This window comes from Sus scrofa, chromosome 5 (genome assembly GCF_054392235.1).
Source record: "Sus scrofa isolate SSC_HxYL_T2T_F1_AM1 chromosome 5, Sscrofa_HxYL_maternal_Yorkshire_Landrace_v2.0, whole genome shotgun sequence".
NCBI lineage: Eukaryota > Metazoa > Chordata > Mammalia > Artiodactyla > Suidae > Sus > Sus scrofa.
Window position 1 is genome coordinate 27004607 of NC_139387.1, and position 22698 is coordinate 27027304.

Here is a 22698-nt window from a genome sequence, read left to right on the forward strand (position 1 = left end):
CTTAGAAAGAGAATTTTAAAAGAGTCAAAAGAACGGAAACCAGTTATCTGTCCTCTTCCAGGACAGGGAGAAGACCTCCTTCCACACAGGTTCAAGACTATGGCTAGGTGGTGAGGAAGGCAGGCCCACTGCCCAAGCCTTGGGGAGATATAGAAAGGGCCTGCGCCAGGCACTCCTTGGCTGGAGGCAAGCGCAGTGCTTGGGCTACCAGTTCTGGAAACAAGCTTTCTTTCATCTTCCCAGAGATGTCTTCTGTCTGCAGCAGCTGGCTGGAGAAAGGTTTCAGAAAGGTGTGTGCCAGGGGCACCTGAAGGCAGCCTCTGACCCTTCCTTTCTCCTTGGCATAAGCCTTACAACACTGAGGAGAGGCCAAGGGGTTGGCAATAGGACCTCCAAGTCTTCATCCCTACAGAGAGCGATGGCGTTCAGCGTGACAGGAGAGGAGACCAACTTGGGAAGAGTTTTGATCATTCAGCTTCTCCCCGAACCTGAAACACTTATATCCCAGGACCACAGGTCAAGGCAAGACACACACACATAGACACACGCACACACAAACCTCGGGAACCCGTCTCAGGGAGCAGGCAGCTCTGGGTATCGCTGGTCTGGTACTTGCCCACTTGGCATCTAACCTGTCCTAAAGCTCTTTCCAATCACTTCTATTTCCAGGCCTCATCTGGTGAGATGCTCCAGCTTCTACTCTGTCAGGCTGATCATAAAGGCACAGTGTAGGAAAGTCCCCTACTGGGATGGCCGTTGCTTGGCAGCAGGGAAAAAGCTAAGGGGCCCGCAGCTGCCCAAGGCTGGTGTAGACATCCTCTGCTCCGCTCAGCTCCTCAAAGATTGGGATCAGGTTCAGCAGCTCAGTGTCCGCCATGTCATCAAACCAAGACTGCACAGGCACCTGGGGCAGGAAAAGGTCGTGTAAGTCTTCCCCACCTTTTCCAGTTCTCCCCTCCCCTGCCCCAGAGCCCGTGGAGGCTGGCTGCGTCCACCCGGGGATGGTACGCTCCTCTGGTCAAGCCCGTGCTCCCACCACCCTCTCCTCCTCCCTCCCAAGGCAGGGACTCCCGATCCATCCCTGCACTGTGGGCCTATCTGGGCCACTCACTGCATTCTCTGGGTGGAAGATATAAGAAGCAGGCGAGTTGTCCAGAATGAGGGTTTTCCTCAGGTCCCTTCCCAGGCGGCTGAGGTCCTTGACATAGCAGCCCTGGTGAAACACGCAGGACTCACGGAACAGGCGGGCCCGGAATACCCCACACCTGTCCAGCAGATCTGTCACAGGGTCGGCATACTGCGAGAAGAGAAGATGCTTTTTGTTTGGATGCAGTTCTGGTTTCCCTTTGGCATCCTGTGGACCAGCAAGGAGCTGCTGGACCACTCCTGTAGCTGCCACGCCTGCTCCCAGTTCTTTACTCCCCTCCTGCCCCCAGGTACCTTGGCCAGGCTGGCAGTGAAGAGAACACATTCAAAGAGTTCCCCCATTCGTCTCAGGAACTCATCCACATAAGGCCTCTTGAGCACATACACCTGAGGAAAGGCAGAGAGCTTGTTGGAGGCATCCCTATGGTGAATCATCACAGCATCACTCACTTACCGAAGCACTTACACAGCAAGCAGGTTCAGACCTTACTCTGTGCAGACTCTCACGCCCCAGCCTCTGGGACCACCTGGGTGGAAGGCTTCTGCCCCACAGACTAGGGCACTAGGATCACCTCCTCACCAGGCTTTTGCTGGCTCAGTGGCCCCAACCTTGACCCAGCTCAGGAAGAAACACAAAACACCTATGTCTCAGGAGCCATCTCTGTTTCCGGCGGTGAACCATTTAGCTGCCTCCAGAAACAAGTAATCAAGAATAGGCCTCACAGATGGAAACAGCCTATCCTGGATTACTTGAATCCAGCCACAGCCTCTGTGGGTGTTTCCTGTCCTTGGCTCTGGCAGGACAGTCAGTCCAAGTCCCCATCAGGCAAGGTCGCAGATACTTCCTGAAACCTCATGTCCTCACAGAGCTCTGAAAGGCACCAGGGGAAAGTGACATTTTCCCCTCAATGACCGCCAAGATGCTGCAGACACCCTGCAGCATCTTGCTCTAGTGATCCCCACCCATTTTGTGCTTGCTCCTGCCAGCCACCCCATCACTTACGTCCACCTTTCATAACCTTGCACATTAAGACCTAGAAAGTTCACTGGCTGCCTGTCCCTTGTGGGTCTGCTGTCTACTCCGTCCCTGTCTCCAACCAGGTGTTCCCCTCTCATCCAGTCTGCACAGGTGCTACCAGAACCATTCCTTCTTTTTATCCAGGTTACTCCCTGCTCAAAGAGCACATGCTGCCATGACCCTCCTCCTGGAGGGGGCCTGGATTGGCCATCTATTCACTAGACCCCTCCCAGCTCTGCAGTAGGAACCACAACCTTCAAGAAGCCCTTCCCTCTTCCTGGCTATTCATCAACTTGGCATCCTCTCATCATTCTTTGCAGAAAACCCACCTTCTGCAGACAGACACTCCCCCCATCGCTCATTTTAATCTCATCCCTTTTCCGTTATTCACACCTCTCCTTGTTAACCAGGTTTCACCGAAACATACTGTGAAATTTGCCTGTTTGAAGTCGTGCCTTTGTCTTTTCCCTGTGGGTTCTGTACATCTGTATACCCTCAACCAGAGCATAAAGGGCTGCTGTGCAGAGGCCGGCACTGGGCCTGGCAGGGCACCTCTGCTGGGATAGTGCTGACCACCCACAGAAGCCTCAAACCCCACTTCCCTACCAGTAACTCTTCTGTTTGACCAGGACATGCAAACAAGCATCAGGATTACCAGGACATTGTTCCTGATGGCCCCTGACTCTCCGGCCAGTTTGCAGGCCTCTGGGCAAGCATTGGAGTAAATGATTCTTCATGATCAACACCACAGGATCCTTAACCTGAGCAGGTTATATGAAGCCAGAGCCCAATCTTAGATTCAAGTGCTCTTTTTTTTTTTTTTTTTTTAAGGTTGCACCTGCAGCACAGTTTCCCAGGGTAGGGGCTGAATCGGAGCTATAGCTGCAGCCTACATTGTAGCCACAGCAAAACTGGATCCGAGCCACATCTTCGACCCACACCTCAGCTCATGTCAACCTACTGAGTGAGGCCAGGGATCGAACCTGCGTCCTCATGGATACTAGTCAGATTCGTTTCCATGGGGCCACGACGGAAACTCCTCAAGTGCTCTTTGAGAGATGCATATGGAGCAGTTATTGTGGCAGAATCCAGTGTTGGGACTCCAAGGGGAGGGCAATTAGAGAAAGCTTTATAGAGGAGGAGATGCCTGAGCTGGGAGGAAGAAATTCACCAGCTAGATGGAAGAGGTGGGCAGGGGAGGAGAGAAAAGCTAGTACTCGCTTCCTTGCCTGGAACAGGTAGAAACACCAATTCCTCAGGATTAGAGAAAATGTAATATATCATACAACAATGCTGGCCACATTCAGTGGAGGTGGGGGAGAGAAACAATAGCTATTATATTATTAAATAACATTTAATTTTAAACAGCTTGGCTGCAGAGAGAAAAAAGGTAACAGCTAGAGGGGGATGAGGGGTTGAATTTTTTAAGATGAAAAAGCCTCAAGTGTGAAAGGTACAGATTAAAATGGAGATGCTGAAGTTACAGGGAAGGATCAACTAATGGGATGCAAGCCCCATGGGGCAGATGAGCCCAGGGCCTCTGGGCTGGGCGTGGCCTGGCAGGCAGCTCACCTGGTGAGTGGTCCCCTCGATCTCTACAGGCACTATGAAGTCAGCGTTGTTGATCGGCTGGAAGGCAGAGGAGTTAATGAGTCAGCTCGTAGAAAGGGACAAGCCTGGCCACACCCCAGTCCCTGCCATGGCTACTGCCCCATCCCCTGGGAGGGGTGAGGAGCGACAGATCTCAGAGGTTCCAGAAAGCTTGTGCCACCCCACTAAATGGTTCTAACCCCACCCTAGGGTGTGACACTCCTTCTAGTTCTCCCTACTTACTACCACCCCCAAATAATACCTGAACTGAGAGAGTTTCTGGGTTTTCTTAGTTAACAACATTCTGATAAAATGGACAGGGGCATGGCACCAGGCTAACTCAACCCCTCTTGTGGGGCCCTCTACAGAGCCCTGGTGGCTCCTGTGCTGCATGACAGGGCGGGGTGGGGGGCTTGTGTGGGGTGTGGTGTGCGGCTGAAGCCTTTTGGCAGTGACTGGGGAGTGGTGTGCGGCTGAAGCCTTTTGGCAGTGACTGGGGAGTGCTCTGGTGGGCTCTCCAGATATCTGTGATGTCAGTGTGGCCAAATGCCAGAGGCTGGCCCTGCCCCTTCTGATCTCTTTTCCATCATCAATTTTAGACCGCTTCATGCACCTGCCCATGCCCACCATGCCTGTCAGGTGCCCAAGACAGCTCAAGATGGGTGTAGGAGGGCTCCAGATGTCAAGTTACCTTAAAGGAGCTATGCACAAGAGTTTCATCCAAGTCAATGACCACACAGATTCTTCCTTGATCTTCCTCTGTCACCTCTGGGAGCAGGCAGGTCCCTGGGATCTAAAAGCAGAGCCAGACTGCTAAATCTGCCACCAAGGAAGCCTAATTCTCTTAGCAGAACTCTGGGAAGAGCTGGGCGCATCAAGGAGATGGAAGGCACCCCCCCCCCTTAACCCAAGAGAGGCACACTTGAAGGCCAAGTAGGTAGAGAAAGAAGAGACAGAGTTGGCTCCTCGCTTCAGCCTCCCACTGGGACCATGAAGTGATCCGGATATTAGGGATGGAGGCCAGCTAGCCGTCCCTTCAACAATGCCTTGCATGTTCTGGGCCATCAACAAGTATCTGGGACAAGTACCTTCCCAGGGCAGCCAGTCAGACAGAGGAATGAAGGTATTGTGGCATACAGTTATTAGGAGGGATCACTGGGTCTTGGGGCTTCTGAGCACATATCCTGTCAGATTCACATACCTGATAAAACTGGTACTGGAGACACTGGAGCAGATCCGACTGCGGGAGAAAAGGAGGCAGTTAGCACCAACCCAGCAAAGCCTTTCCTAGCTGTCTAAAGCCCACTCAAGCGGGGGCGGGGCGGGGGATGGTGGGCGGATACTCTCTCCCCCAAACCCCAGCATCCTGGAATGCCCTGATATGACAAAAGTGGCATTCCTTAAGAGCTAGGCAGGAAAGGGAAAAGACCAAAGCCTCCTTTCCACACTAGGCCTTATGAAGGAGGGAGAAGGCAGCATCCTGGCTCTCAGCTGCCACAGCTTCTCAGCTCCCCTGAGGAACAGGAACTGATGCGGGATGCAGAGTCAGAGGCAGAACCAAATTGGAACTCCTCCCTGTGTTTAGCCTCTTGTTTAGTCCTAGAAACCAGGCTTCTCTTTAAATGTGTTTTCTACATCCTCCTTGGGAGGATACATTGGATGGGGTGGGTGCTGAGCCCCTACAAAACCTAAGTAAGCCAACATGAACTCACATTATGGGCCCTGAAACGCGAGGGGAGGTGGAGTGCAGACAGATCAGAAAGGCGTTTCCCACCTTTTGCTAATAATAAAAATGTTACTGTTATAAAACATAAGTGATCTTAATGAAAATCCTGAAGAAAAATTAATATCCTAGCACTCAGAAGAACATAACGTTGGCATTTTAGGGCCTTTCCTTCAAGCTTGTTTTAGCAGTCTTCTCCACCCTCCAAGATACATAATTTTTTATTTTGCTTTTTGACTTAATGTTGTAAGTCAATACTTTTTTACATCATTGTGAGCTCTTAGTTCAGGAGTTCCTGTTGTGGCTCTGCAGGTTAAGAATCTGACTAGTATCCATGAGGATGGGGGTTCAATCCCTGCTATACTCAGTGGGTTAAGGATCTGGCGTTGCTATGAGCTGTGGTATAGGTCACAGACATGGCTTGGTTCTGGTGTCTCTGTGGCGTAGGCCAGCAGCTACAACTCCGATTCAACCCCTAGCCTGGGAACTTTAATATGCCATGGGTGTGGCCCTAAAAAGACAATCTTTCCCCCGTCTCTGGCCTCCTCTGGGCCAGAGATCTTCTGACTCAAGCCAAGGCTGACTTGCCCAACTGCTGTGGTTGTAGGGACCCCCACTTGCCCATAGCGGTTCCATCCTTGCATGACACTAGCCTGAATCCAGCTACCTTAGCAATGGTGTTGGCTTCCTCCTTATACGCAGAGGAATGATAACACTGCCATGTTATACCTCATTTAACCATTTCCTCCTTTTGGATAATGAAGTGATTTTCACTGATGTGCATGTCTTTAGCTTGGCTTTAAAAGAGAGGAAGGATAGCTAACCCTTGGTATTTTAGAGAGTACCACCAGTTGCATTGGGGAAAGAATGATTTCTGTCTCCACCTTTGAAACGCCAGAGCATTTTTTTGGTCATTGTGAGAATCAAAGACATGCACACATTTCCAGATGTCTCTCATAGGTACAGTGCTGGAAGGAGTATCAAGAGTGTGAGAGAATTCTGGAGTTGCTGCTGTGGCATGATGGGATTGGTGGCATCTTGGGAACGCTGGGATGCAGGTTCGATCCCCAGCCCGGCACAGTGGGTCAAGGGCCTGGCATTGCCACAGTTGTGGCAAAGGCCGTAACTGCAGCTCAGATCTGATCCCTGGCCTGGGAACTCTGTGTGCCACAGGGTGGCCAAAAAAGAAAAAAGAGAAAAAAAAAAGTGTGATAGAATTTCACTTCTTTGGTTCCTTAAAAGCCAAGTAACTTAGAAGGATTTTTTGCAGAGTCTAAACAAAACTAAACAAATCAAAACCCCACCCCACAACAATCATAGGACTTACAGCCATAGAGATCTGAGTTCAAACTCCTGTACTACCATTTATTAACCATTAACTCTTCATTAACCTTCTGGGTCTCAGTTTCCATGTCTGTGAGTAGGAATCCTGTGACTCTCCTTGCAGGACTGCTGAGGGTCACATGAGACAACATGTGCAAAGCACCTGCACAGTTCCCAGAACCTGGAAGGATCTGGACGGAAGAGGCCCTCAGAAACCACAGGGACATCTGGATGGCCAACAACACAAATGGGAATCAATAGGAAGAAGATGGACCATGGGAAGGACAGAAAAGGGCCTCCTCTGGGCCAGAGATCTTCTGACTCAAGCCAAGGCTGACTTGCCCAACTGCTATGGTCGTAGGGACCCCCACTTGCCCATTAGCAGTCCCATCCTTGCATGACACCAGCCTGAATCCAGCTACCTTAGCAATGGTGTTGGCTTCCTCCTTATACGCGGAGAGCTCAGTGGAGGAGCTGGACTGGCCAACATGCTGGGCTCCGAAACAGCAGAAAAGGGCCTTGAAGATATTACGTCCACGAGGCTTCTTAGGAGAGGACTTGGAGACCAGGCCTAGAGTGGAGGGAATGACACAGGCATTAGCTACAGGGTATCTGTCTACAGGTACCCATGTGCCATATCCCCACTAGTCTGTACGCTCTATCAGGGCACATGGCACATGCTTGGCGAACAACTAAATACAGTCAACGGTGAAACGTACTTGTTTATTCCAACATTTTCTCTATAAAGAAGAAACAGCAGGAATCCCCAGTCCCTGGTTTGGGAAATATGCTGCAGAAAATATGCTCTTTATTCCATGGTGGGAGAGGGGCACTGAACGACAGGCCAGGTATAGAATCCACTCTGGTAGCACACTGAGGGAATCCTCCAATTAGTTCACAAAAACAAAAATCCTCCCTACCACTAGTTCCCAGAACACTATCCATTCTAGAGAAGGGAGCAGGCTAGACCCTTTCAAGTTTGTGGAGCTGCAGTCTTGTTCTGGAGTCGGCTTTCTTCAATTCTGGATCAGTGGTACCACTGAGCCCAGACTAAAACAGACTAGGAAATGGAAGAGCTTCAGCCCCAAGAAGAAGCTACATGCTTCGTTCACACCCGTTTGTCCTCCCCACTCCAGCCACTCACCTTAACACTCTTTTCCCTCAAAAACCAAAGGCATATTACTCTTGGGACACACACCTCCAGTGTTGGGTTCTGAGTTGACGCCCCTGCTTCCAGGCTACAGCTGCTAAGTCCCACCTTGACAATTTGGGTTTTGGAAATACAAAGCCATTTTAATAGGAGACTTGGAAAAGCAGCTCCAGAAAGGCCAAGATGATACAAAAAGCCATGGGCAGAGTTTCTGTGGTGGCACAGCGGAAACAAATCCGATTAGGAACCACAAGGTTGTGGGTTTGATCCCTGGCCTTGCTCAGTGGGTTGCTGTGAGTTGTGTTGTAGTTTGCAGATGCGGCTTGAATCTGGCATTGCTGTGGCTGTGGCGTAGGCCAGCGGCTACAGCTCCAATTAGACCCCTAACCTAGGAACCTCCACATGCTGCGAGTGTGGCCCTGGAAAGACAAAAAGACAAAAAAAAAAAAAAGATCTATGGGCATTACAGGATCAATCAGAAATGGACTTTGGAATATCTTTTTCAAGCTTTTATTTTAGGTGAACTGGCAACTGTTGATGAGCAAGAGTAGGAAGCCAGGATGGGTACTGTGGCCAGGAGGTGGCGCCACACAACTGCTACCAGAATGGTCCTCAGCCACAGGTCTCCTCTCCTGGCACCAGGGTGGGAGACTGGCCTTAGGATGAAATCTACCCCACTCTACTCTGCAGGAAAATAAGCGCAGGAAACGCCTATCTTTGGGGGTGGGGTGGTGGTGAAGACAACAGAACGTGGCCCTGAGGAGAACTGTTACTGGGTTTGAGAAAGTAAAGAAGTGGCAATGTGGTACCCCCACCCCCCAAAGCAAGGCCAAACTCCCTCGGCACAGTCCTTAGAGCACACACTGCACCTGCACAGAGGTGGCTTCTGCAGAAGAGGTGATGGGAGAGCCATTTAACACCCAGTTACTAGGCTGCCTGAGCCCCTGGAAAGGAGAGAAAAACCAAACTCTGTTCCCCAGAACCAAGGGTAAGGAAATGGCTGCTGACCGCCAGTCAAGTGGCAGTCAGCACCGCCCCAGGACAACGGACTAAGCTCTGGCTCAAGAGAAAGGTTGAGGGCCCCCTGGCAGGTCAAGACCAGCACCCCCCCCCTCCCCCCCGCCTCCACGCAGATCCTTCGTCTCAGGGAGGAGAGACCATTAGAAACCTTTTAGAAAATGTTCATACTTCCCCAACAATTAGCCTAAAAACCTGGATATCATTCTCAAGTTTCAGGCCCTGGTGGAGGAAACAAGATTTCCAGAGACTGGGGATTTTGCCCTGAAGGAAGAAGTTTCATTGGAGAACTTGCCCAAGGCCCCTGAGTCCAGAAGACAGACAAGAGCAGAGCCCAGCACTTAAAAACAGAAAGATGAGAGGGTCCTTGGATTTTTTTCTTCCCTGAATAATCTATGCAGAAACTGGCGGGAAAGGACAGCTTCTCCACCTGCCTGTATGGCCCACATTCAATTCCAAGCCTAGGGACTCAAGGAGACGCTGACACAAAGCTCCAAGACCAAAGCTGAACCATCGCTTTTCCTTTGGTTTATGGTTTCTTCACGCAGAACCACAATCAGAGGCTTAACCCCGGGGACTGAGCCTTTCTTAAAAGGCCATACAGCCCAAGCTTTTCCTGAAGAGAGGCCATCATGAACGCACTCTGCATCTTAGTGACAGACGCTGTGAAGGCTGAGTAATCCTGAGAGGCAGGGGGGTGAAAGGGGCAGCTGGCTGGGGCCACGGAGAGGACTCGCTGGAGCCCACTGCGGGAGGCCCAACAGGCAGAAGCGCTTTGGTCTCAGACAGGGAGCTTGGTGGGGAGGGGGTGGGGGCTGCTCAAGCTGGGTTTGGACTCTGCAGGGGATGAGGGTCTTCTCAAGAAGACAATGTGACCAGGCAGCCCCTGGCCCTCAGAGATCACAAATGCCTTGACCTCAGGGGCAGGCGCTCTGAGCAGAGCAGAGCAGAGCTGCAGCGCCTGGGGAAGGTACCCCAGAACCACAACAGCAAGGTCAATACCCCAAACATCCCTCACCATCTCCTCCCCTAATGAGGCCCTACTGCCCTCAGCCCTTCTCCAGGCTGTCTGTCCTCCTTACCTTTACAAGCACTGCCACTGAAAACATATCAGAGCCTCCTTGGCCTGCCCCCAACATGGCTGCCTCCTGGCAGGGCCTGCAATGGCCTCAGCTGGGTATGTTCATCGGCCTCCAGCCTGCTGAGTAGTAGGTGCTCAGTAGCTTTGGCTGAATGAATAACTCCAGGGCCCTCCAGGACCTTTGTCACTTCTACAGAGCCAGAACCTGTGGAACCCTTCACTGGTTTGCAACTGCCCAGAGGAGTGAGAAACAGAAAAGGCACACTTATGAGGTGGGCTCTAAGGGGCTGAGCACCTGAGACAAACCAATTGGTATTTCTAGGCCACTGGCATGTTTACTGAGCACTGATGATAGGCCAGGCCTGTGTTAGAACACTTGACATCATCGTTTCATTTAATCCTCACTACAAACCCATTCGTAGGCACTAATCCCATCCCCCATTTTACAGAAGGGAAACTGAGGCACAGAGAGGTTAAGGAACCTGCTCAAGGTTACAGAGGAAGTAAGACAGCAGAGCCAGGATTTGTATTCAGAGCCAGGGCTCTTAACAACTCCTCTACAGGGTCCCCAACAACTTGGGTGGGATCATGTGCGTTTACTCCTCCAACAACTGGGAGGTGGTGGGGTACTCTTGGTATCTCTTAAGTGTTTGCTCTAACCCTCCCTAGGCTGCGCTGTAAAGCATCGGTTTGGGGTCCAGCCTCCCTTCTTTGCTGTCCTCTTGGGCAGTCCATGAAAGGTGCAAGGGGTAAAATAATACAAGGCTCTGGGACTACACTCCAGGGCCCACTTCAGCACCCCCTCCCCGGCCCTGCACCTGCTCTGACCAGCAGATACCTCTAGGAGATCAAAAGAACAATGAGGCGGGAGGAGGAGGTAAAGCCAGGAGCTTTGGTCCAAGATCCACTGTTGAGCAGGTTTAAGGGTGAGGGGAAACACATAGCAGAGTGGGATCAGAGACTCGTGTCAGAGTGTCTTTCAAAGGATTCTTTTCAGCCAGCACTCAGCGTTGTGTCCCTGACAGCCAGGTGCAGGCTGGAAGGGACACTGGCTCTGCTCTCCTGGTGCAAGATTTACAGGGCAGTGAGAACTGCATTGCACAGTTATCCAACGAGGGAGGGCAGGACTCCAGTGGGTGTCATGTAGCCCCATAACCAGCTGCTCTTCTTCCTCTTTATTTTTATTTATTTATTTATTTTTTTGTCTTTTTGCTATTTTCTTGGGCCACTTTCACGGCATATGGAGGTTCCCAGGCTAGGGGTTGAATCGGAGCTGCAGCCACCAGCCTACACCAGAGCCACAGCAACGCAGGATCCGAGCCGCGTCTGCGACCTACACCACAGCTCACGGCAACGCCGGGTCGTTAACCCACTGAGCAAGGGCAGGGACCGAACCCGCAACCTCATGGTTCCTAGTCGGATTCATTAACCACTGCACCATGACGGGAACTCCTCTTCTTCCTCTTTAATCCTCCTGCACTTTGTGAACACCCAGCCCTTCTCTCCTTCCTAATTGCTAATGTGCACTCCTCTCCTTGCTCCAAACATCTGGTTTGGGGCTGATTGTCAAAGAGGATGAGCACAGACCTAACAGGGTCTGTGAAAGTGCATAGGTGGCTGAGAACAGGGAAGCCAGGCAACCCCTCCAGCTCACTGCTGAGAGGCTTCTCACTGGGGCAGGGTGTGAAGAGAAGGGGGGACACGAGAGGCATCACCCCTCCCCCACTCCCAGGATCATCTGGGCTGGGGTCCAGGCTCTGCCAGTTACTGACTTAGCCACACAGCCTCTTTGAGCCCAAGTTTCCTCATCCATTAACTGGGCTAACAGCAAGACCCCTCTCCTGACTGAGAGGAAAACGAAACTTACTAAGCACAGCAATGCGCTGTGTGGACTAACACTAAATGCCGCATTTGTTATAGTAAGCTATCTAAGGGGAGGTGACCACTCCTTGGCAACACTGTGGACCCCATTCCAGGAGGGAAGGAACAGGAGATCAGGAGCTCTCTCACCCCTAGCACGTGGCTGAAACTCAAGAAGAGAAGAGAAAGGTGCCAGAGGAACTCCAATCATGAGCAGACTTTGAAAAGTCAAAACTACCCCTACACTTTCTCCCAAACTCACTACAAAAGTTGTTTTCTAGTTACAGTCTCCCTGGCTGGTATCTTCAAATAACAGGAAAGCAGGGGAGGCTGTTCCCTTCGACACACAATGCCCTCTCCCCTATGTCCACCACCACTGCCCTCAAGAAGCACCAGGTGGGGACACTATTTGCCTGTTTACCTCTGCCTCTTAAGAAGCTTGTGTACATACGTGCAAGTGTGTGTACACACACACGCACGCGCATGTGCAGGTGAAGACTGGCTCTGCCAGGGCAACACTATTTTTAACCATCTTCTGAAGGTCAGGTTCAGATATCACCATTGCCAACAACATAGCTTCGTGTCCCAGCAAAGAAACTCCTTACACATCCACCTGGGATTTTGCAGAAGGCAAACTCTTGGGCTGTCGGATTTTAACAAGCCCATTCATGTAGAAGGATGCTTTCTTGGTTCATCCCTCAAAAGTACTTGCTTCTCCACCATCTCTTATCCCCCCACAGCAAAGGATTTAGCCTGGCTATCACTATAAAATGGCCTCTCGGAGGGGCCTCCCTCCCCTTAGCTATTGGAGGAAGGAGAGTATTTGGAGCATTTCCGGCCTTTCTTGGCCGGCTGCCTGGGCCTTGCAGCCAAGATGCATCTGAGTGGGGCTCCCCATGGAGAGGAGTCTTCCCAGGTCCTCGGTAAGGGGCATCCGTGCCTTGGCTAAAGACTGGCCCTCGAGTGCCAGGTGGACGGAAGGGTTCTTAGACCATCAGGTGAGCTGGCAGGGGAACAAGAAGGTAAGAGATGCCTAGACATCTCCCACACAGAAAAGACTGGAAACAATAGGGAGGGTGTACCAGTTTCCACAGTGCTCACCTGCTGACACTGCTCTCTTCAGGTGACAAGGCAGGAGGGCCTCACCTAGCTCAGCACCAGTTCCCAAAGTTCCAAAGAGCAGCTGTGAAGCTGATGACAGAGACTTTTAAATAGTAGTTTTAGGAGCTCCCCAGTGGCTCAGTATGTTAAGGATCTGGCATTGTCACTGCTCTGTCTGGGGTCACCGTTGTGGGACAGGTTCGATCCCTGGCTCAGGGCACTTCCACATGCTGTGGGGGCAGCCCCCCCCTTCAAAAAAAATGGAAAAGGGAAAAAAAAGTAGTTTAAGCCATGCTGTTTGGCTCATACCAGCATGTTCTATCTACACCAGTGCCCTCCCCGAAGCCAGCAACCAGGCTGTCCTACCTAAGCAGCCTTTTCCATGAATTCCCCTTCCCCAGGCGGGAGGGCTCCCTGCCTCTCCCTCTCTAAGGAGGACTTCTCTCAGTCCTGGGTCTGTGATGCCAACTGTGGGGTGAGAGTAGGGGGACCCAGTTCACCTGCTACCTTGCCTGCCTTTTCCCTGCTCCTTTCTCAACATAAGGACTCAGTTTTGGGAGCAGGAGACTTCTGGAAACAGGATCAAGATACTCGTCAATTTCAGAATCAGCCTTTAAAAGTTACTGGCTAAACACCCTCCTGGGCAGCTCTAACATACCTTAAAATATACTGGGGTTGTGGTAAGAGTTTCCAGAAGAAGCAACAGGTCCTGGACCAGAGCGATTTCCTAACAGAAGTGTCAGCAGCAGGCTCAGCCCCCAGCCCCTTGGCAGAGTGCTCTTGGTGGATGTCAGGAAGTGATGTGATGACCCACAGCAGCAGCAGGGATGGAACTGAGATGCCATCCAGGAAAACCCAAAGGGCTGGACCCTACCCCACTTTTATTGTATGCAGTGCCCGCTTCAGCAGAGATGTCATTGTGGGAGGCCGGGAGCCACACTTACCTACCTCAAGCCTCCTCTCCCCCTAAGGAGGTGCTGAGCAAGCTCTTATGGGAAGCTGGGAGGCTAAAAGAAACTTGCCAACAGGACACAAGCACCCTCTTAGTGGCTGTTTCAGCCCCTATCTTGGCTCTTTGTATGATTTCTAGAATGCTTGGATTTGGTGAAGAACTTGAAGAACCTACTGCCTCCTTCCCCTCCAGCTATGGAGTCTGCTTTAGATGACATCTTCATGAGCGTGAGACAGAAAAAGAGGAACAAAGGCCCAGGACAAAGCAAGGGGCCCTCAACCGTCTCTCCTCTGACCAGTGAACAACACAGTGGTTACACAGGCGCCATGGACTTGGGCTTAAATCCTGGCTCTGCCAGGTACAAGCTATGTGGCCCTGGACCTCACTTTCTCCATCTCTAAAATGGGAAGACTAACACTTCCCATTTCATACAGCTGGAGAATTACAGGGCACTCAGGATGTGTCCTGGCCCTAGTAAAATGCTCAGTAAGTCTTGGCTGCTGGTCATCTGGTACAAAGCACTTCCATACCCTTATCTCAATCTCAACCTCAAAAAGTTCACAGTGAAAGAGACCACAGAGATTTCTTCCCATTCGAGAGGTCACACAGAGGTAGGAGTAGGGCCAACCCTGGGAAATGGCCTTTCCCGGGACTCCACCAAAAGCAATCCGTCAGTCACACACACACATACACATATTCATTGAGGTTAGCCAACCAGTTCCTTCCTTCCTTCCTCTCATAGCTGGCCTCTGCAGAAGGGCTGGGAGTCTGCCAAGGAGTCTGTTCCACCTTCAGGGTTACTCACCTGCTCCTCCCACATCCCAGGCTGCACCAGGGACCAGCCCACCAGTATAGGTGTGTCCACCGAGAGAGTACTGAGCTGGACGTCAGGAAATCTGGCTCTTGCCCCACCTGCTTCAGCCTCTCAAATAGCCTGGTGATCTTACCTAAGGCGCTATACCACTCTGCATTCAATTTCCTTGCAGGCCAGTCAGGAAAGGTCTACACTGCATGATCCCTTACAAGCTGGTTTCCAGTCATCTGAAGCTTGAACAGATGGAATGCACAATGCAAATGCGAGGCAGTGCAGGTCAGGTTTAGGCTTGACTCTGAGCCAGCCCTGGCTGACAGGAACCAGCCATGTTCCCATGGACAAGGTGCTTGGGGTTTCTCAGTGGAGGTTTACCTTACCTGACAAGTAGGGATCATTGCCATCTCTCAAGGTCACTGGGAGGCTTAAGTGAGATACTAGATATAAAATGCTAGGATAGTACCTGCCCCAGGTAAGTGCTCTATAAATATCATCTGTGATCATTACTGGTAAGAGGGGATCATTACTCTGTCCACTGACACTCAGAAAACTTTTGGACTCCCCTTTAGGGGCCATAAGATCTTCAACAAACAGCAAAACTGGATCCCTCCAGGGACTCTTTCTGCTCAGGGCTAAACAGGCAGTTGGGGCCACTGCTGTGCTCATCTGGCTCTTCTCCAGGGACACCTGTCAGAATCACAGGGAGCATTTGGAACACACGTATACCCGGCCCACCTGCTCATGCTCTGATTCAGTCGGACCCAGGTGGGGCCTGTATTTTTAGTAAGTGTCACAGGAGATTCTGATGCATGTCCCTGGCTGAGAGCTGATGTCTAAAGGCTGCCAGTGGTCCTTGACTAACCCTTCCAGGACTGGAGGGTGATTTCAGCCAGAGTCCCCCTGGCCCTTTTTCCCTACCACATCTCACTGGTTCAGTGTCTCTGCAGGTCTCAGGGAACTTGTGCCCCAGAGTCTGATTCTCCTTCCTAGGGGCACTTGCTCTACTCTCAGAGTCAAAAGACCGAAGCCCGCTGTCTCTTCCTGCAGATCCCTACTCCCGGGATGGAGGGGCCCTAGCCCTGTTCTGCTATGGAGATAGAAGAGCCAGGATCCACAGTCCTGGGAAGGCGCTTCCGCACGCCTGTGGTATGTGCTTTTAGCTTTCCCATGAATCTGCTGGGCTCTCACTGGGGTTAGGGCCACATTTGTCCCCTGAGAACTGTGCTGGTGGGAAAGAGCAAATCCTACAGAATGCAGAATTCATATGTCAAGAGACAAAAAGAAGGTATTGAATAAAAAGAGTAAATAAGAGCAAAGTCTGATTTGGGGTGAAGGGTGGGTAGGAGGGGAGGACTAGGAGCACCTGGAAAGGGAAGGAAAATGTCAGCAGGTCCACTGAGAGATCAGGTTCAAGGCTAACCCCTAGAATAGCTGACAAATAAAACAGAACATACTTGTACCTCCTGCCCAGGAGGCCATGTGCTCAGGGTACCCAATAACAGACCTGGTACAGGCACACTCAGACCTGAAGCACCAGGCACTTTGCCAGACAAAGAAACTCTGTTCTAGTTGGCCTCTGGTCCACAGAGGCTTCCAGTTCTAAGTCACCTTCTCCGCTTGGATTTTTGAATTCCTTCATAAGATTTGCATGCTAAAACACTCATCTGCATCCCAGCTGAAAACTATTCTTCCATTTCAGAGGAGTGAGGGAATCATGACAGGGCCACACCCAATTCCACGTCCCCAAGAAAAGTGAGTTAATTCTGTGCTTCCTGAGCTGGCCAGCCTGACACAGGGAGAACAGCAGTTTAATGCTGCTTTTGTGCTTTCTCAGGTTGTACCCCAAAACCACGGCAGCAAAGATATAGCTTAAGGATATCTTTCCTCTTCAAAAATCCAGTTTCTTTTTCTCCCCTTGTAACTAGAATTCCCTAAAAGTAATACGAATCTCCCTGGGCCCCCTTAATTCTCAAAGCAAATGCAGAGGGTAAGAGAATGCAGCGCACAGTTGTCTCAAGTCTTCATTATATCCACTTGTGCGAGGCAGAGCAACTGCGCAAAAGGTTTAGACTTCAGAGACTCTTCACAGAAGGTGTGTGGTTCCCTGGCCATCTCCCATCCCAGATGCTCAGGCACCAGGCAGAATGGCAAAAGCCTCAAGGCACATGCTACTCTCACACTAGTGCAGATAAAATCCCATGCCATGTCACAGGGGCACAAAGAAGGGGTCTGTGCAGCAAGGCCGTTTGTAAGCCTCAGAGTTTGATCCTTCCAGAAGGCCTAAGCCCCCACATCAGTGTGCCCTCTGACCCCTGGCCACCTGTCTTTAACAATAAAACCCACATGACTGTGTGCTGTTTGTACTGTGTCCGTGGAGAATGGAGGAGAGCCAGAGTGGTGGTCTAGCTATCTAAAAAAGAAATGATCAATTATCTACTGAGTACCGAGCATTATGGAAGTGTAGAGACCAATACCCCTATTTTAAAGATTAAGTCATTCAGAATACAAAAAGTGATTTGTTAAGTCTCACTGTGAAAAGGGGGTAAGCAGGGATGCGCATCCAGGCCTGAAGCAACCAATTTTGCTCCGGGAGCAATTCTTATGAACTCTTTAACTGCAGTCTCTGCCTCCCCACTACCATCCCTAGAGATGAACTTTCCCAAGATGGATAAAAGACAATAACCCAACTTACCCAAATGCTAGGAGGAAGAGAGTTGAGAAGAGGAAAGGATATGTATTTGTCTATAAATACATGTTGTCTTTCTTTCCCATGCTTAGCCACAAACACAAGTATTAACTCTACATAGACAGGCTGAAAGCATCAACTCACCTTGGCTAGAAATGCGCCTTCTATTGTATTTACCATTTTAACAAAGTCTGTGATCATAAGGGATTTGGGAGGTCCCACCAAGAGGACGAAAGGGACCTCTCCTCCACTCAGTTTCTTTAAGACCCCCTATAGTTGAGAAGGGGGAGAGATAGGAGTCACGGACACCACCACCTCTGCTGTCTCTAGAGGGGTTTTTTCAAAGCAATTTCTGAGTCCTGCTCCATTATAAGCTCTGCAAGTCAAACTCAGCAGCAGAACTGCAAACTCCTAGCCCCGGGGTGGTGGGCATTTTCAAATCTTATTGCTGAGTTAGCAGGGCTCCCTAGGTTCCTTTAGGAGAGAGCAAACACAAGCTTAAGTCACCACCAGGCTTAAGCCTTCCTCACTCCAAGATGGGGGAACAATCCCAAAGGAGACACAGCAGCAAGCCTCAGCAGCCACACAGGGGCCAAGGCTGAGACTGGGCAAGGAGGGAAGAAGAACCAGTGGGGCTGGAGAAGCCAGCTATGAACACAACCCCTGGACGCACACAGAGCAAGCTAAGGAATGAAGGAGGCCCCAGAGACACTGAGTCTTGGTCTAAGCTTTTCAAGTTAAGGGTTTAGCTACAACTTTTCAAGTGAAAGGTGTCTGAGCTTTTACATGAGAGGATAAGGCAACATTTCTCCCTGATGGGGAGAAAGTAAGAGCTAGAAAAACCTGCCACCATCCTAATCCTCAGGGATGGTCAGTGACCAGAATCTGTTGTTCAGTTCCGTGTATGAAGAGACAACCAAAGGCAGCATCATCCACTCCCTGAAAGGAAGGGGTGTGAGGTCTCACAAAACAAAGTAAAAAAGGTCCCAACTCCCCTAAAGGGGCTGTGGGTCACTCAGGCTCTGGAAAAGAATGCCTTCAACCTCTTGTTTTACAATGGGAGGTTAGTGTGGGTTTGCTTCCTTGGCTTCTCCCCATCTAACCTCAAAGCCAAGGCACAATCTCCCAGCAATGGGGTAACACCCTCATAGGGGGCTGCAATAAATGGCCATTTTCTGGCCAAGCTGATATTAACTTTTCTTTTTTACTTTGGATATTACATACAACCCTGTCTTTGCTGTACGAGGAAGCCATTTCATCCATCTGTCTGGGAAGATGATCCAATTTTGGTCCTTTTATCATCAATGCTTTCAGCAACTTTGTTCTACTTCCCATACTGTAATTACTTTTGAATCATCAACACACCCAGCCAAGCTTAAAGCTCGGAGAACAGAAAGGGGGGGAAAACAAACAAACAAACCTGCAATGGCAAACAACTTCACTAAAAAGACTACCCAAGCTAGGAGCAATTTGTATTTTTCCAGAAATTTACGGATTAATCAACAGCCTCAATCCTCCTTCCCCTTTCTCCAAAGGGAGGCAGAGCCTGGAGATGGGACACTGTGGAGAAGAGGGAAGGGCATGGAACTCCTAAAGGAGTAAATAAAACATCTGCTCCCCACCTCCACTTTTTTTTTAAAATGCAGGATTTGTGTGTAAGTGATGAGGGACTCAGAAAGTTGGCTTGCTGGGTGCCCAAGCAGCCCAGAAAGAATGTCTTCTCTGGAATGTAGTCAAATTACATGGGGAGAGAGAGACCCACCAGTGAAGGTTTGAGAATTTCGATTCCTCGAAGATTAAGTTTGAAGGACAAAACCACACAAAAAACCAAAAAAACATTAACTCCAAGAAAATCCAACCAACACTGTCAGGAAGTCAGCTGCTTGCCTTCTGTTGTCATCTATTCTGTTCCCTGCCACTTGCCCTGGTAGATGAAACTTTCAGCTCTGATTTGTAAGCTGTCCCTGCAGCAGTCCAACTCTCCCTCACTCCTGGTGTGGTCCTTGAGAGGGCAGGGGAAGGTACCTCCTGAGCCCCTAGAGGAGGAGAGGACCAGAGTGGGGAAGCTCAGGGCTATTCCTTCCCCCTCTCATCAACACTGCCCCCTCTGGAATCTTTCCACATCCACATTTCTTCATTTCTGGCTAGCACTTGCCTGGGATGAGGTTAAGAAGAGAGCGGGAAGAATCAGGAGTGAAGTTATAAACACAGAAAGCCTCCCCTCGTCAGTCCTCAACACGGCTGAGCAGCCAGCAGATGGGCGAAGTTGCAGCCTGGTTAGTATGCAGCCAGGAGAGAAGGGAATCAGGGGCTTGGGGGCGGGGGTTGGGTTCTGGGTAGGCAAGGCTTATTAAAAGTAGGGCCAGTGATGCAAGAAGCACACACACTGCAGCCCCTTCCACCACGGGAATTAAGGAATGGCTGAAACCACCAGCCTGGTTTCTTTGCCCCTACACAAGTTAGGGGAGCTTCTTGGGACAACAAACCCCAGAAATAAGTGATCTGCTGACTAATGTTGCTAAGTAGGGGGATGTGGGGCTACACCGTGGCTCTAGGCCTCAATATGTTCAACTGCTGTGCTGGCCCTTTTTCTCCTGTAGTAGGGGGTCGAGGGAAGGGCTGGAACACTCCCAATTTTGTCCCAAGTGCGCGATCTCCCCAGCCTTAGGCCAGGTGGCCCAGTCCGGGAAGTTCTCCAATAAAAAAAAAAACCAAAACGACGCTAGTCCTTACTCTCCGCGGAAATTCTGCCTGCTATTTTAGACACATTCCTCAAGGCTCGAAGAGGAACGTGGGGGAGGGGGAGTTTCGGGGCCTCGGCCGAGACCAAACTCAGAGAGCCCATCCTCGGACCCCAACCTTTTCCCTGCTGCCCCCCTCCCCCATAGGCCTCGACCTCATCCCGATCCCGATCCCAAGCCCACCCCAAAAAGAGCCTACGATCCCCCTCGTGTCTCCACCTGACCCGCAGGAAGGCGGGGGCCGCGAGCCGCTGCCCACGGAGAACTCGCACTTTTTCGCAGCGCGATTCAGAAACACGCCGGGTCTGATGCCATCCGGCGAATTATGTAACCAGGGACACCGTTCTCGGGCTAAACAAACGCGGCTCTGTGTGTGCAGTGGCGGCCCCGGGGAAGCGTACCGGGGCAAGGAGGGGCTCCGGCCGGGCCTCGGGGTCGCGCTTGTTGGCTTAAAGGAAACAGCAGGAGGCAGCCCAGCGAGAGCCCGGCGCGCCCAGGTCCTGGGCCCAGTGCAGGTCCGCCGGCCGGCCAGGTTGGGTCCGCCAGGGCTCGGCCCCTCCCCCACCGCGGCCGCCCCCGCCTCCGGGCGGTGAACTTGGTCCCAAGTCCCGCCGGACGGCGTCACCGCCCGCCGCCGAAGCGACCTCGGGCTGGGCGGGGGTGGGGGGGAGGAGGAGGGGAGGTGGGGCCTGGGAAGCGCTGGACTCTAGTCTCGGTTCCATTCCAGCTCAGGACCGCCCGGGACCCCTCTGCCCCCCTCCCCTCCCCACGGTCCTGGGGCAGTCGCGCGCTGTGGTGTGGGAAAGTGACGACCCCACCCCCCAACTCTGGAGAGGACCGCCGCGGGTGGACACGCGCTTCAGGCGCTTACCCCTTGGTCTTTCGGCCCGGGGCGGGGGAGGGAGTGCAGGACAGGGTGACAGCTGCGCGGATGACGCCCCTCCCCCTCCGCCGCTGGGAGCCCGGGCCCGCGCAACCCTCACAGGGGTCTGAGTGCTCACCCAGACCCGGGGCGGATGAAGTAGTGGGTCTGGTCGGAATCGCCCACTCTGAGCCCAGAGAAGACAGGGGCCGCGACTCGGGTTCGGGGCTGTGCTAGCCCCCTTCCCGCCTGGGGGCGACGCAAAGTTTTGGGAAGTTGCTGCCCTTACCTTGCTTGGTGAGCACCAGGGCGTCTTCCCTCCGCGCCTGGGTGATGATGGAGCCGTGTTCCATCTAACAATCCCACGGGCCCGGGCTGGCTGGGCGGGAGGACGCGCGGGCGCACAGGCTTGTGCTGGGCTGGGGGGCCTGGGCGGGGGCCCGCTCCGGCTCCGGCTCCCGAGACTCCGACTCCCACTGCTGTTCACATGCCTGCTCTTGTTCCCTCCCTGGGCCGGGAAGGGAGGCGGCCTGTACCGAGAGCGGGCGGCCCCGGCAGCGGCTCCCCCGGGTGCCCCCGGCCCCGATCCCCCGGCGGCAGCTCCGGGCTCCTCAGTTTGGGTCCAACATGGAGAATCCGGAGCGAAAACAAGAGGAGGAAATGGGACACGGGGCGGTTTCCAGGCTCCCCCCTCCCCTCCGTACTCCAGATAAACAACCCGCGGCAGCAGCGCCCACCCCCGCGCGCCTCCGGGTTCTGGACCCGGACTTTCTACAGCCTCCTACTCAGGAGCACGGTCCTAGGCTCCAGGGCCCTCCACCTGCGAGCCGCCGGAGCTGCGGAACATCCGGAGCTTTGCTATTTTGTTACGGAAAAAGCGAATCCCCGAGGGGGGTGGGGTGGCGGGCGGGCAGGCTGGCGGGGGGAGACTTGAAACAGCTCCGGCGTTACGATTGGCCCTCTCCGAGAAAAGGGGCGTGGCCCCTCCTTACTATGCGGTCCGAGGACCCAACAACATTCCAGTCGCTACGGCCACGCCCCCTGGCCACTCCCCCCTTGCCTGGCTGCGGCCGCCCAGGCCCCTCGGCCACACCCCCTCCCCAACTACTTAAAAGGACACTCCAAAGCTCACGTTTTCCTACTCAGTGTTGGGGTGTTCCTTTCTCTGTAGCTGTATTTGGGTAAGGTGGAATGGTTCCGCGTTTCGGGTAACCAGCACAAGCCGTGAAGCCTAACCCAAATCCGGCTAGGCTGAAAGAGGATTTGGGGAGTTGTCTTACTTCCTGCTTGGCCCTCGAATCTTGGACCCACTGTTTCACAATAAGAGTACAACCATCGAACCCTGAAAGGGATCTGTGTGTGTGCGTGTAGGCGGACTCAGGACTCCTGAGTATCAGAGCTGGAGCTGACCTTGGGATGGTGTGACCCCCATACTTCAAATAAAACATGAGAAGCCAGACTTTGCTCAAAGCCACTCATTTCCATTCAGGGCTTCCCTCCTCCTCCCCCTCCCCCTTCCCCACAGGCCCAGGTGTTAAGATGGATAGAGGTCTCTGAGGGTAGAGCGTCAGCTCTGTGGACTCTTGCTGCCTTCCCTCCTTGCTTTTGGGCCCCAGGCACCATCCACTGGCTATGGC

General features: G+C 52.2%; 1 protein-coding gene and 1 non-coding gene across 2 annotated transcripts; both read right to left on the minus strand.

The window, feature by feature from the left end:
* Positions 1–451: 451 nt before the first annotated feature.
* Positions 452–21915, minus strand: CTDSP2 (CTD small phosphatase 2). Its single transcript, NM_001244547.1, is given in 8 exon segments — positions 452–904; positions 1112–1297; positions 1441–1533; positions 3737–3793; positions 4446–4547; positions 4956–4994; positions 7223–7371; positions 21351–21915. Coding segments are annotated over 8 exon segments (816 nt in total). The 5' UTR covers positions 21415–21915; the 3' UTR covers positions 452–778.
* Positions 1831–1914, minus strand: MIR26A (microRNA mir-26a). The gene has a single exon (NR_049165.1). It is a non-coding gene; the product is annotated as a microRNA mir-26a (primary transcript).
* Positions 21916–22698: the final 783 nt, after the last annotated feature.